Source organism: Cynocephalus volans, chromosome 9 (genome assembly GCF_027409185.1).
Source record: "Cynocephalus volans isolate mCynVol1 chromosome 9, mCynVol1.pri, whole genome shotgun sequence".
Lineage (NCBI taxonomy): Eukaryota > Metazoa > Chordata > Mammalia > Dermoptera > Cynocephalidae > Cynocephalus > Cynocephalus volans.
This window is the reverse complement of record NC_084468.1, coordinates 140,122,697-140,139,110: the sequence shown is the minus strand read 5'-3', so window position 1 is coordinate 140,139,110 and position 16,414 is coordinate 140,122,697. Positions and strand designations below refer to the sequence as shown.

The 16,414-nt window shown below is 34.8% G+C and overlaps 1 protein-coding gene across 1 annotated transcript in view; it reads right to left on the bottom strand.

Annotated features, from left to right (window-relative positions):
- Positions 1 to 214: 214 nt before the first annotated feature.
- The window catches only part of TMEM144 (transmembrane protein 144), a 34,206-nt gene continuing 18,006 nt past the window's right edge, over positions 215 to 16,414 (bottom strand). The window contains exons 8-12 of the mRNA XM_063107252.1: positions 14,708 to 14,826; positions 12,233 to 12,352; positions 10,690 to 10,787; positions 6,625 to 6,678; positions 215 to 298 (exon numbers count right to left, since the gene is read on the bottom strand). Of these exons, the coding sequence (XP_062963322.1) occupies positions 215 to 298; positions 6,625 to 6,678; positions 10,690 to 10,787; positions 12,233 to 12,352; positions 14,708 to 14,826 (475 nt within the window). The remainder of the gene's footprint in view (positions 299 to 6,624; positions 6,679 to 10,689; positions 10,788 to 12,232; positions 12,353 to 14,707; positions 14,827 to 16,414) is intronic.

Here is a 16,414-nt window from a genome sequence, read left to right as displayed (position 1 = left end):
AAATAGTTCATCAGAAGAATTTTTCATTTTTATACTAGGCTGAAACTGTTTTCCTTCATTCTCATATTTGTGGGGAAAAAATCATTTACCCACTCCAAAATTGGTTGAGATCCATTTGCTGTATGAAAATGAACTCTGTTCTCAGCAAAATCTCTCCAGTGTCCAGTAGAGATGTTCTCTCAACCACGGCTACCATCTGCTGGTCTTGCGATTGTTAGATTTTAGAAAAAGCAGTGCATAATGCTCCAGTCACGATGATGCAAAATGCAAGTGTCATTAATAGGTAGTTTTGTAGACCCTGAAAAATAAAAAAGAATAATGGCACATCAAATACACAAGAAGCAAAGACTCCCAAGATTGCTAGGGATTGTAATAACCATCTGTTTGGCCACTTGTATACTTTTATTGCTACCCTGTCCAAGTAAATATCCAGATTCTCTTGAAAACCCACAAGACCCTTACTAATTCACCCATTTGGGAAATACATGAGGGCACCCACTGTGCATCAATATGAGACCTTATGCAACTAACTGTGTAATACGGGAGACAGGAATTGACCAAATAATCACAGAAAAAAATGTTACAACATGGGAGGGGTATTAATAAGCAAACCACCATGGTTGTTTGAGAGTGTGTTTTAGAAGTCTTCATGGTGCTCGTTTGGAAGATGGGGAGTTGAGCTTTTAACCCTAAGGATCAATGAATTGGCCAGGGAATCAGGGCAGCAAGTAGAAATTCCAGGTAGAAGGAATTTTATGTGCAAAGCCCTGTTGTAAGAGAAAGTGAGATATTCCCCCAAACTGAAAGCAGGTTAGAGTGACTGGAGTAACGAGAGCTACGTGGAGCAAGATGAAGTTGGAGGGCTGTGGGCCTGACCATACGTTATACTTTCGGGTTCTATCTTTCCAAGCAATGAGAAGCATTTAAAGGAACGGGCAGTGGGATGTAGTGAAAAGATCAGATGTGCATTTTGTAAAGCCCACACTTTTTTGCAGGATGATGAACAGATTGGAGGAGACCAGATTGGACATGAGGAGACCAGTCAGGAGGGGACTGCAGTCTTCCAGGGGCAGGATGATGAAGTGCAGATGGAGAGATGGAGATGGATCTAAATGGTGAGGAAGAAACAGAGGTGTGTGAGGAACGACTAAGTGTGACTTGTCCAGCTACCATGGAGGAAATGGTCTTAAAGATGGGAGGCACTGAGAACCACTTCCCTGTGAAGCCCAGTCCATCTCTGTATTAAACAAAGAAAGATCTTCCCGTGTTAAGTAGAAATATTTTACTTCCTGTAAATTCTATCTCTATGGGTACAGATAGACCAATTTTACTCTCTCCTCCACAAGATGCGTCATCAAAACATTAAAAAATAACTATCTTATATCCCCCAAGGCATCTCTTCCTGATCAATATTTTAGCTCCTTTGACCATTTTTCATATGGAATGGTTTCAAGCTCCCTCACTGTCCTGGCTGTTTCCTTCTGAATGGTTGCCAGTTTGTCTACATTCCTCTTTATTTTTATTATTATTTAACATTTATTGTACATATTTGTGGGGTACAATGTGTGTTTCAATACATGCATACACTGCACAATGATTCACTTAGGGCAGATAGCATAGTTTTGTACTGGTTACTCTACCACTTTTCCTCCACCTCCACCCCCCCACCCCCAGCCTCTATATTCCTCTTTAAACACAGACCCCAATACTCTAAAGCAAGGTTTGAACATTGCAAAGTAAAACAGGACTAGTGCCTCTCTAATTTTGGAAATATAGTCTAAGATTACATTCAGATCTTCTAACAGGCAAATCATATCCTACTATTATTAGCTCTTCTTTTAAAAAGGAAAAATAACAATTTATTTTTAAGTCATGTAGAAGACACATAAAGGTTCTTGGAGGAAGGTGGGGCTGGGGAAGGGGCGACTCCAGGCAGCAGTAGGCCTCATGCCTGCTTCAAATCTGCAGGGAAAGGGCTGATGACTTCCCTCTCTTGTGGAAACTCTGGCCACTGGGGTCTGCCCATCTAACAACCTCAAACTACCCAAATGTGGGGTAAAACTTCAAGGAAGGCAGTGGGAATGAAATGCTGTGTTTCTGGAGTAAGAGCTGTCCGACTTGTTGTGGGGAAAGGATTCATAAAAGCAGTACCCTGGGCTCTGCCAGGGCTGATCCCCAGGGCTAAATGGATTCACGAGCATCTCCCTGGTGCTCACCCAAATAATCAGTGAGGAACATGCACCAAAACCCGGGTTCCTACAGCCAGGCCATGCAGAGTGAAGGCTCAGGGAGACTTATTTTGCCTCCCTTTGGCAGGTCTGCATTGAGGGAAACCCAGGAAGGGAAGCTCTAACTGGGCTCCCACAGGCAACAGGGTCCGGCAGGCCTGGCCAGGGGACAACACAAACACATCGCTCTTCTGGCTCCACAGTGCGACTCTCACTGCTAAGCACAGACTTTTGTCTGGTCTCATTCTGCCCCCTTCCCTCGCAATTCCTTAGAGGTTTTGTGTCTCCAGCTTACTGGAAGAAAGCTGAGATCAGAAGTAAATTTGTGTTACAAACCTGGACAGAGCGAAACCAGAGTCCAGGATGGGGGAATGTGAAAACTGTCAAAGAAGCGGTTCTTTCATATTAGCTTTTATTAAGATTAAAGACAATTAATACATAACCAAAACACCAAAAAATACGTATAGTCCCTTTCTTAAACTTAATAAAGAATTGGGATAGAGTGCATTAATTTACCTCTGTTTGATGACCTGAGATAGGACTTTGTAAGTTACATTGGGGCCAGTGTCTGATTCACCGTGAACCTCAGCGCTACCAGAAGTTGCTCTAATCAATCACAAGTTCTCCAAGTGAAAGACAGCACCCCCAAAGCCTTGCCAAGTACAGAGCAGCTTATTTAAACACACACACACACACACACACACACACATCCTGCAACAATGCTTTAGGTTTCCCAACATCTTTTTCTTAGTTTTTAAGACTGCAGCCTTAACATAGATACTAGTACTGGTACAGCATAGGCACTCCATAAGTACGTGTTCAAAGAATGAATATACTTAGGTGATTTCCAAACATAATTTGAGAATTAGAAATTGATGCAATGACTTAAAAAAACTGGGCCTTGATTATAAGCACTCTACAATCTAATTACGTGAATACTTTGCTAAGCCCTATTTTATTATCTATGTAGACAGAAGAATGTTCTCAGGGAATAAAAATATTTTTTCCCCTTCAAGGTTAAGAATCTGTCCAAACTGCCTAGTTTCCTAGAGAAAAAGTCTGATTATATTTGGGCAACAGCAATACTTTTCCTCCATCAAAGGTCATGTTAACTCTTGGAAAGAGTATGCTAACGTTCTTTTCAAAGCAAAAATATTTTTAACCTGGATTTCTGAAGAAGCTACTAAGATAATAGATCATCTCATTCTTCATCTGGGACTAGGTACTGACCTATAAATTGTTGTGGTAATGATTCCCTGAGTTCGTATTACTGTAGACATAATGACTAAAGAGTGTTGGTAAAAAAAATAAATTATATCTAGGTTAAAAATGTAATACTCTAAAACAAACTTCCCAAAGAGTAAAAATATCAAATACAAAAAAGCATAAGAACTACAAAAACATCCCACTGATGCACTGATGGCTTTAAAATGAAGCCAAATTATTGAACTCTTTCACACAGACGGTGCCTGTATCTCAGCATAAGTCCTTGCAACTGTAGGCTGTTGACTTTCAAATATGCATCTTCAAGGACTGCTGCAAGATACATAACTGACAGGACCTAGGGTCATAAGATAAAGGTTTTGCTTTTGTTTTCTTCTTTAGAGCTTAGAGGGTTTTGTCTTGATTCTAACAAAAATATTCTTATAGATTTTGGTTTTAGTGTTTAATTAATGACTTTCGTAAGCTGGTTGGCATGTAAGGTATTTAAAACTTGCCTTTAAATCACCTGTGAAGAGGCAATTCAGCATCTGCATTGAACAAGTACCCCTGGAAATCCCTTAAATTTTGTTTGTAGGCAGACATAAGGTTTTTTTGTTCGTTTGTTGTTTGTTTTTTTAAACACTAGAAAGGTCTTTGCTTATACTTGCTCCAACTTCCTCTTTGCCTTCACCTTGGCACTTCTTCTCTTTCAATCATTATAATTTTATCTTAGTCATTTTTTAAAATAGAAAAGAGCATATAGTCATTTCTAATATTTAAAAATCCTTACTTTTTAAGGAAACTGTTCCAGCTAATGTAAGTTGCATATGTTTCAGAAATATGGGACAACATGTACTGTAGCGCTTTTTATGTATTTATTTATTTGCCTATTTTTACATATGTCATTGGCCAAACTTTAGAATGTATTCTGAATTCAAATTCTAGAAAGAGCCACACTGGGATTTTACAGGAATCACACTGAATGTAAAATGGCGAGAACTGCCTAATTATAATTGTGGGTTAGTTGTTCCATCAGGAATATGGTGAGTAACTTTTTGTGTAAAGTAAAATATTTTATATATCTGGCACCTTTCTGATTAATTTTTTCTTAGATTTGTGTAATTTTTGTGGTGATCATTGATAGCCTTTATTTTCTTTTTAAGTAGTTATTGGCAGTATACTGGAAAGCTATCGATTTATATTTACCTTATATCTCAAACCTTGCTAAAAGATCTTACTGAAACTTAAGATTTTCAGCTGATTCTCTTAAATTTTTTAAAAAGATACTGTTATCTGCAAATGATAATTATGTTAGTATTTTTTTTGCTATATGTATTCTTTTTATTTCTTATTCTTGTCTAACCAAACTGGGTAGATCTACAGAAAATATTGAATAATAGTGGTGATGGACTCGTAGAGAACTCATGTATTTCACCTTAAGTATGTATTTGCTGTTGTTTTTCGACAGAAGTCTTTTACCAACTAAAGCTTCCTTCTATTTCTAGCATATTAAGAGGTTAATACAGTATATATCACATCCTGTTCCTTTGTTTACCTAATATTATAGTAAATAACATGAGTTGATTTGCATATTATGAACCATCCTTGCATTCCTGAATGAAACCCTACTTGGTCATGGTATATTAGTCTTAATAGTTACTTCTCTATTTGGCCTTTGGGGTCTTTTTAAAGTCTTTAGAAAAAACAAAAAACAAAAACAGAACTCCCTTTCAATGTTTTTAGCATCCTTTTAAAGGACTCTGAAGAATTAGTACTGGCTTTATTGGTTAGGGATTATCTATTTGAAAAGACTTCTTACATGTAGTTAAGAAGATTTTCAACTCCCTATTATTGTAGTAGTGACTGAAATAATTTTCAAATGCTTTAAAATAAATCTATTCTCAGTTTGTGCTTTTTTGTACCTATAAATTGCAAACAAGCTATAATCACTAACTTGTGATTTTTTTAAGGTTTCAGCATCTTATACAGGATAATAACCCATTCTTGGATAGAAATAGATTATCTTTTGTGAGGTAGATAAAATATGTGCAGAGAGATTTACAACATATTTTGAGCACAGAGTTACTTTTTGTAGAAGAGAACTATGACTAAAATAAATAGAAATATGTACATGAAAGTAAGTTATAGTTCTATAAATTTTTAAAGTGCTTCTTGTGTATTTGACAAAAATAAAAATTCAGATCATGGTCCAAATATTTTCTAAACAAATTGGTTATTTATTTAATCTGAGAATCTTACTTACATTATAAAATTATGGCTTTTTAAATCAAGAAATTTTATTTAGAATGATTGAAATGTTTTAAATCTTAAATTGAATAACCATTTTAAAGATCAGCTATGAATACATTCCCTTTATGGGTCTAAGAGATTAGCAGCATAGATCTTCTTAGAACCAGGAATTATTTGCTATTACAGCTGCATATGAAGACAGAAAAGACTGTGTCTATGATGCTTTGACAGAGGGTCTTTGGATTTACCTTTAATAAAAATTATTACAAAGTACTATTCACATATATTCCTCAACTAAAGATTTTTTTTCCCACAAATAAAGGTAAATGGAGAAAGTTCTAAATCAATTTTTAATGAAAGCACGTGCACGCCCCCCCCCCCAGAACTATTACTAGAACTAATACTAGAACTATTTGACAGATGCAGTTTTAAATTCCCATCATTCTCATTTGATTTGAAAGAGAAACGGCAGTAGCCACCTGTTACTGTTTTGACATGGAAGCCTTTTGGAGGACGGGGACCAAAATACAAATCTATTCCCAAATTCATTTGCCCCAAGGGATATTTTAACCTTTGGGACAAAAAGTCTTTCATCTTGTTTACCATATTTTACACTAAACAAATGTCCCTCTATCATATTTTATTGGGTTACTTAACTAAAATTACTTCAGGGAAATTCAATTTAACTAAAGCATTTTTCCAGTAGGGGTGGAGGTGGAGAGAGACATGATGCTTCATGATAATTATCATAACTCTACTATTTTCTTTCTTAATTAGGGATTGTAACATTTTGAACATTTGATCTGTTAAATCCGTTCATGTGTTGTCTGCACTGGGCTTAGGAGTCACATGCAGTTTTTAGAAAATAACACTTGCATAATATTAATACATTTCTTACCTCGACCTACTCGTATTTTCTAAATCTGCCCTTTCTTGTACATACCTGTATTTCCTTAAACACGAAGACACCCCACATTGCAGCTATAAATCCGGGACCCTTAAACAAAAATAACAAGTTTAATTAAATTGAGTATTTTCTTATGGCTGTATTCTATGTAAATACAGTAAATTGGAGACAATATAAAAATATCTTCTGGGAAAACTACCCATAATCTCAACCCTAACTCCACATTAAACTAAATATTAACTAACATTAAATAAAAAATGAAGACTTTTTTCTTCATGGTCTTCATTTTTATTATTTTGATGATGCTCTGATATTTTGTAGCATAGAATACTTTTCATTAGTGTGATATACTTATAATAAAATATTTTAATAAGCAAGTAGCTTATTTCTTCTATTGACTCAGTTCCTTAGGATACCGGAAATGGGATTAATAAGAAAAAGTGTATGAACAAACTTCTAACCTTCTTTGGCATGAGATAATCTCATAATTGAAGAAATCTTAGCATGTTCTTTTGGGCCTGACAAAGAATGTGCATATGGAAGCAGCTTATCCTTTCAAAAAAAAAAAAAATTTAACAGATACTATTGCAGAGTAATCAAGTATATCTAAAATTAAATGCTAAATGAATGCAAAAGATAGTTTATGTGGAGATAAAAAAAAAACAGGTTACTGAGCAGGAGACAGACAAGAATGAAATAATATAGGGCAAAGAAAATGAGAAGAAATGAGATGAAGAAAGGAAAAATTCTCCAATTTGAAAACTTCAAGCTATTCACATTTGGTGTTAATTTTTTTTTTTTACTGAGAAGAAAAAAATGTAATTTGGATTAATCGTGGTCTTTGCGGAGAAGGTGTATTATATCAACATTTTTATGATTCTTCCTCAAGCCCTGCAGGAACTCTGGAAGAGCTTCAATAAACAATTCCAAAATGTTTTTCTCCTGCCACAACTGTCTAAATGACGTTTGACTCCACTCCTGGCATGTAAGTGAAGCAATAAAAATACATTACTCTCTATTTATCAGCATCTGGAAAGTCAACATCAAAAGAGCCAGAGAAATAGGTCAAAGGAACTGCCTTTTATCAATGATGTAAGGCCCTAAGCCTCAAAATCCAAATCAGATGAGAAGCATATGGTCTTTCAGGCAATCCCACACTGAATTTCAACAGCATGGGAGGAAACAATAGAACAGGGGATACGATGTTAATGCTATTATGCCATTTGCTAAAGAAGTTTTATCCTCTTTAATGTAAAATTTCATTTCCCTTCAGAGAACAAGGTAGAAGACAATATCACAAGGTATCACTGACCTTTGAAGTTTTTATCTGAAGACTTCCCAAATATTATTTTAGAAATCGCCTAAGAGTTACTGAGACGCTGAACTTTCTGGATAAGCTGATTCAGCTTTTAGAATTATCAGGGAAGAAGTGGAGCAGAGATAACAGGTCCTTGACACTGCTAGGTGGGTTCTGTTCTTTTCTTTCTTTGTCTCTCTTTCTCTCTTTCTTTCTCTTTCTTTTCTACCCCTTCCCCTCCCCGCTCCCTCCTTTTCTTTTTTTTTTTTTTTGCTTTTAAAATAAATGTTATTTGCCAATAAAATAGATGCCTCTCTCTTAGTCTTGTTACCAGTAGATACATAACTATGCAAATATGTGTACCTGGGAGGAACAGTGCTACTGGAATTTAAAAACTGTACTCTTTTGATAAAATAAGATTGACCATATTAATAATTGTTGAAACTGACTAATTGGTATGCTTGAATTTTACATTAAAAAATAGTTTAAAAAATCTAGACCTATTGAAAAAATACAGAAGCATGCAAGATCCTTGAGTGTAGGGAGTGAATCTTTTCAGCCTGTGGTTAAAGTTATCCTGATTATCAGAGTGGCAAAAATGAAACCAAGCAAGAACTTAATAGCAAGAAATCTATTCCCTCACCTCCCCCCAACACCTGTCCCACCTCTCAGATAACAACCCACAAGCATCAAAGGAAGCCACACCTGGTGAATGTGAAGGCTCTATTTACATTACTACAGTTTTTCAAGAATAATGTCTTTATGGGTAAGTCTCTAAAAGCCACAGTAACCACACCCACCTACCTCAGTGATTTATTTCCACTGAATTAGGCTTTAGTGTTTTGTCCTAACTTGATTCAAGAAGCAAAGGTAGGAAAACCATTTCTCTGTCTACTATAAAATTTTTGTGAGGGATATTATCTATTTGTTGTTCCATGTGCCCTTTAAAAGGCCCCATATGAAAAATTCTATTAAGAATTTAATGCTAGAAGAGATTGGTTTCTTCTGACGAAATAATGTGCTACAAGTTAATAAAAATTAGCTACCCCACTGTATTGCCGTTTTGGAAGCAAAAAGTAAAATTTAATGTTTAATCACATCAACCCTTCACCCTTTATGCTATTTGCTTCCTTTATCGTCCTTGTCATGGTTTTGATTTGCTATTTGTGTTTGTATTTCTATTTGTCTTGTGTAAATTAATTGTGTCTGTGTATTTTACATAAAATTGCCTCAAATCCTTTTTGGAGAACCCACATTTGTTCAAGAATATAATTTGATTAAAAGAAAAAAGTCACTATCATATGACCAAGATAAAAGTTCATTTTGATGTGAATAATAACTACCTATTTTAATAAACATTATTTCTCCTAATATAGTGAGATTTAATACTGTCAAGTAATAGTTGCCTCTCTAGCTGAGGAACATATCATAATGTATATTATTCTGTACAAACTTGCTTTTAAGTATTTTAACAGGTAAACTTTGTACCATACTGTCCCACTGTCAATTCTAACATCGAATATCCTTGAAATGAAGAGGAACAAATCCCTTCTTGGAAAGAATTTGGGTCCTTTGCCATTCCAATTATGAGGACTTTAGACCTAAAGGAATTCCTTATAACTTGGTAGATTTTGACAACATTTTCCATCAGCAGGAATTAAGAATGTCAAAACATGTGTCCTTTAAATTTTTTAAAAAGACCTTTATTATTTGTATTTAGTTACATTTGAAAGCGAACTATTTTATGAATATGGAAGAACTGTCAAAAATATAGTTTGAAATCCAGAGTTTATTTAAAACTTTTATGCAATATGTTTTAGGCTAGACAATGTGTTTCAAAAGAATGAATTTCCTAGGTTTGCACAGGTATGCTACTTAAATGTTTTAGGCAAATTTTTTTGTGATGATGACTTGGAAAGCAGGGGATGCAGTTGTACAACTGGTTAGCAATCTAAGAAATCTAGGGTAGACGTAAGAGCCCAACATTAAAGTAATTCCTGTATGTATATATCAGTCCTAGTGCCATAATGAACCTGAAACAAACGCTATGTTAGATTCCATACTGATGGCAGAAAGTGGCACTGTGTATTGGAAACGCTGTACTTACAAGTCTTAAGATTTCAATTAGCTATGTGAATTTAGACAATGCTCTTAGGTATTACCTCAATTTTCTCATCTTTAAAATGGGGATAATCCTATTAATACTTATGCTGCCTATGTCAAAGAAAATGTTTTTGTTCTTCTGTTACCTACATTTTACGTAATCGGCACCTAAAAAATCAGATGAAGCAAGTTGTATTAAGTATACCATGTTAAATGGCATCATCCAGAGACAATACCTTGCTTTAGCTCTTTCTGAAGTTTTCCTTAAAAATAGTGAAGTGCCATACCGAGAGGAGTCCGAAATACTTGCAATCTCACAGGGTTGTCATGAGATTCAAGTGTGATAATATACACACTTTTAAAATTTATTTATAAACTGTTTCATATATAGAGATTAGCATTGTTATAAACAGCAAATTATAAAGTATACCAAATGACATTAGGTAAAATGATCAAAGAAAAAAATTGAAAGGATATGAAAGATTAAGGATTAACAAACCTGCTAAAATGAGGTTAGAATTGTTCCTTAGCAATACAGGACATGCAGATAAGAGAGTTATCAGTTTATCTATCTGAAACTCATAATCGTACTCCTAAAAATCAAAATCCATGACAGTCTTTAGTGATTCACCAAGAGTGTTTCAGAAAAATTAGATTTACATTTGAAAAACAAAAATTTGAATAAGCATTCAGCTACTTACAGCAGTGATTATTGGAAAACTGACCACAGCACTTAGAGAGTGATTAGCTATGAACCAACAGCAGGTAGCAATTGCCCAAAGTATTCCTGACAGGAACCCTGAAACACACGCAGACACCACACTTTTGAAAACCATATTCCTCTCCTGAAAAATTCATACTTTAGACACATCAGGAATATCAAAGTACACATATAAATGCATTCCTATCAATACTGGTGGCGATTATGGATTTTTGAGCTGTGTTTTATGGTCATTTTAGGAACCAAATAATTTCTCTGCTCTTGAAGGCTATGGGTATAATGATCATTCCTTTCTCTTTACTGACATTAAATAAAGTACCCAAAGAAGTAGCTGAGGTAGGGATTGGGTAGTGGAGAGGGGCCCAGGGAAGACACAGGACCTAGACATTCTCTGCAAGACACCATTTACTCTAAACCAAAGACAAAAAAAGTGAAATTCAGAATGACGCTATAGCTAAGGGGAAAAAAACCCTAGTGTTTAAGTGGAAATGCCAGCTAAAATTTTCACAATACTTTAACTGGGCATTCAGTAAATATTCTACCATTTTTAAATTAAAGAATAATTGATTATACATTTTTGCATCCAATGTGTGATGATCAAATCAGAATAATTAGCATGTTCACCATTATAGAATGTTCAATAACACGGCACACTTTAGTGTAAATCAACCAAGCATTAAAAATGAATCTCAAATTTATGTTTTATTTTGTTCTTGAAAAAATATTACTTGTGGACCTATTTTCCAAATTGAATTATAGTAAACCCCTAAATGAGAAATTATGTTTTTTTTAAACCATCATGCCTAATGGATTAAATCCAAAAGCATGTATATTTAACAAATACTTTTTTTTTTTAAACTCTAAAACAGTCTCATTACTTTTTGGATTAACTGTTTTCCCAAGTGAGTGAAAATTACTATTTGTTGATTTTTTCTTTAATAGAGTCACAGAACCCTGGATTTTAATATAAATCCTTAGATTGTGAAAAAAAAAATAGTAAAGACCAACAATCAATATAGAAGATATTTTGACAGAGGAAACCTTAGATTCATTGTTTACATTTCAGGTTCTATAATAACTACCAACATTTCATATCCAGTTTCATGGTTTTTAAATACTTCGTATTTGGTGCTAAACTGCCAAAGATATTAAAAGAATGAACACATATAGGCACACACACACACGCATGCACACGCACACACATATGCACGCACACACGCACACATGCATGCACACGCACACACATGCACGCGCACACACATGCATGCACACGCGCACACACATATGCATGCACACGCACACACATATGCACGCACACACACATATGCATGCACACGCACAAACATACACACACACATGCATGCACATGCACACACACACACACACACACACATGCATGCACACGTACACACATACACACACAGAGGATGGCTTGGTTTCCAGAAGACAATTATTCAAGCTAAATGCACAGAGGATGATGCCCTTACAAAGTAAGAAGATTTTTTTGTAATAAATATTCTTACCTGGTAAGACTGCTTCAGGATATAGCTTAGGACTATTTTTCATAGCTATACAGTAGGCCAGAAAATAGACTGTACTTGTAAGAAAGATGCCACTGAAGTGTGCAAAAACATAGTCCAAATCTGAAAATACAGATTATAAAATTCTCAGACACCATTTTAGTCATTACAAATATATTTAGATTTCTGAAAATAAAGCAAACTCAACAAAACTAACCTTAAAAGTAAAGGAACCATTAATTATATTCAATAATAAGTTTTCTACATGCTGTTCAGGTAGAATTTTAATTAACATACTTAAAACCTAGAAATATTAAGTAGTAAATTAGTTACTATAATTAAATCTAGGGGCTAGTTATTATGATAATCTTGGAAAGCTAAGCAAGAAACAATGAATTATGTGACTATGATGTTAATACCTCCCTTTTAAGAATAGGTATTCAGACCTAGTTCTACTAATGACTATAATGATTGTAGCAAATCTCCAGGTAGACTGCAGTGGGGATGTGGGTGAAAAAAATTTGAAGGTGCTAATTTTATACAGTCTATTGATTAATCTAGAGACCAGCATCTCTGTTGAAGATGACAGCTATGCAGGAGGATATTCAGGAAGTTATTACAAAGAGGGTTTTATTCGACTGTTTATTATAAACCTAATAACACATGAAGGTGGACCCATCTGTGAAGAACCCCAACTCCACTGACTGCTTAAGCAGATGGTACTCTGGCCACACAGATGGGTGCACTACAGGTTCTTGGCTGGGAAAGCCACACTGAACTCAATGTTTCTGCCATCTAAAATTCAGACAAAGATGAGTGGCCATGTTTAGGACGGAAAGCTTGAAGGATGGAGAGTTTGCCTATTCTTCTACACCTTAAATTCTACTTCTGGATCCTATAAGAACAATACATTCATTATATGGACCACCATAAAAGACAGCATAACATAGCTATTAAAAGCACAAATGTCCTGGGTGCAAATCCTCATTCTGCTACTCACTAATTTCAGGACTTGGGAAAATTACCTAATGTGTCTCTGTCTTAATTTTCTCGTTGTAAAATGAGGACAATGATGGTATGGGTTTCTATGAGGGCTAACTGAGCTAGCATTTGTAACGTGCTTAAACACAGCACATCTACATATGTGGTTTGTTAAAAAATGAATGAAATAATAAATAATGCCCCTCCCCAGAATGATTTTTGAATAAACTGGAAGAAAGTATATTCCCATTAGGTTATATTCAGAGTTGTCGTAAGAAAGAACCCTAAGAACTCATTGTTCTATTCTGTAAGGAGATTTTTGAGGACATTGTTTATTATGTCCCAATACCAACAACAACTGTGCTCCTGAACAATTTGTTGTTTTTATCTTGTGTCCACTGAATTGTGGGACTGATTTGATTTCTCTGGTAGCTACAAGAAATCTGAGAGTCAAATTTATGGCTCATTTCTAGCAAGTATACAAGTGTGGTACAGTTTTCAGACTCATTCCTAGTTCCTTTTATTTCCTCACTCTTGTTTTTCATTCTCTTATAATTTATTCATAATCCTATTTGTATTAGTTATTTATCCTTTAAAAATGAAAAGAATAAAAATACAAAAAAGATTTGTAAAAAATCTGAACAAAAGAAAGACAGAAGTCAATAAAAGGTTTGGGTACTGTTCATGGGGCTAAATATGAAAAGAAGGAAACTATGTCATCTATTCAAAGTCTGTCTACTGTTAAAATCCAGTTTAAATCTCCACTTCTTTATCAATCTTTCCCTCACGACTTTTGCTCTCCAAACTTCTCCCTTTTCTAAACACAGATCACATTAATTTTCTGTACCATCCGATTTAGAACTTTATTTCATCCGTGATCTCATTCTCTTATCATTTTCTAAGTGTAAGACATAAAATGTAATTATAGCATCCCCAAAACAGACACTCTTTCATCTCCTTTTGAGTGTTGAGTTTACTCCTGAGAGATTAAGTCTATCACTGGAAACAGATATCATTAAGAAGCAGTACGCTGGGCCTTCCATTGTACTACTCTGTGCTTGAAAAATAATATCCTCTGATTAAATAGGCTATGCTTTGACCTTTAATAAGTCTATACTTTGTCCTTTAGATATTTTAAAGTACTATGTACTACACTTTAACCTTTTAAAAAGAGCAGAAGAATACATATTTTCCTAGAGATCATCTAACTGGAAAATAATCTCCAAATCATAATGGAAAGCCATGTGTTAAGATCCAAGTAGTTGAAATGAATCCTGTCTAAAGTTGATTGTACTTGTATGTTAAAGATTACAAGAAAATATTCAAGCAGTCTTTTATTATTTTTAATTTTCAGTGCCTTTCTAATTCACCACTTTAAATGAAAAAGTAAGATCAAATCTGTACACCAATATTTACTATTATTACAATTCTTTTTATATTCACAGAAAATGAGTATTAATAAGTTTGCTTATAAAGTAAATAACTTTTTACTCTCACCATACTGGCTCGCCCCTGCATATATACTATCATTTTTTTTGCTGTGGTCCTTGATATAAATAATTGGCACAAATGTAGATCCATAGAGTACTCCAGATATCACTGCAAGACTGCAGCCCCTTAAAAAACAAATAAATCACTATCAATGTTGGCCCAAAGCAATATTTCTGACAAATACATGAATGGAATCATAACTAAGGCATGCTTCAAAATGCAAATCACAAGCAATTGAACAGAAATCGCCCAACTATCTCAAGCTCTGTGACTGGCAGAAGTCAAAGAAATACCCTTCAGTGTCAAAGTGGCATCAGGACTGGGAGTGCATCTTCAGTCCTCCACTGTCTAATTATGGAAGTACATGATTTAAGGAAGTTACACTGGATTATTATTATAAATTGTCATTTCATAGATGAGAATATTGCTACCATTATATTGTTCAGTCTAGAGAAATAAACTTGGCTCTCTAAATTAAGAGGTATTTGTGGACTGACACTATGCTTTATGCTTCTTTTTTAAACACCCTATAATATCCAGCACAGAACTAGGGTAGACTATGTACTAAATACATTTTTGTTCAAAACAACTATTGAGATCCACAGATCTGCCTACAACTTAGTTGACTATGGCATGGTCAGGAGGAAGTCCTAATTTGATCAAATAATCTGGGTATTTCAGGCAAAACATTCCTTTTGTAAGAAGAAAATCATCTTTCATTTAGAGCACTGGACTCATGCTGACTTCTTCAGCTTGGGCTGTGTCTCCATGAAGAAAGCACTTCCAATGATTTTGGAGGGAGGTGATTAATATTTTGTGACTGTCCATTTAATTTAATACAATGACATGAAATAGGAAATAGTTTTGGCAAAAACTATTCCCTCCCAAGCCTAAAAACAAATTCTTAGCCAATTTTAATAATTCTTTATGGAATATGAGACTATAGCAGCTCACAGAGCCACCTCCGCAATGTATTATATTCACACTGGAAATCCCTGTGTCATGTGCAGCCTGGACTTCATCGTCCCAGAGGGTCCCAAACACAAATAAGACAAATAGACCAAGCCTGTCTAATCAAGAGACAACTAAAAATAGTTTATTTTGTTTGAAAGGTTTTGTTTTATTCTGAGGTAAAAACAGCAACATATTTATTTTTTCCAAAGCTTGTTAGTTCATTCTTCGGTTAATTAAATTATCTGAATATTTATTGAGTACTTACTATGCCCCAGTGCTGCTTCTTTCTACTATTCTTGAGTCAAAAGAAGATGTTATCACATAAAGTTCAAAATAGCCATCAATTGTAAAATTCAAGCTATATACTATTACGTATTTTCATATTTCTTTGGCAGTCAAAACAACCCCCAAAACCCTGACATATAGGGGCTGATATTGAGCCTAACTTTCTGAGTCCCTGTGGAAACAGTGTGGTTAGGACTTACATGGACAGAAAATATTCAATTATATTTAACACTGAATTATTGGGATTTAAAACCGTCTAACACACAAGCTGAGGGACTCAGTGTAGGGTTGGCAACCTGGGCAGTGTAATACTAGAGAAATGTATTACCTAATTTAATTGCGACTGCTGACAGCATGTTAGTCATTATATTACCTCTTTTACTTTAGGCACAGAAGTCCTGCAAAGTGAGGTTGCTCTGTCATCTACTTACTCATTAGGGATACTGTAATGGTTTAGTAATTCATGGAAGCAGC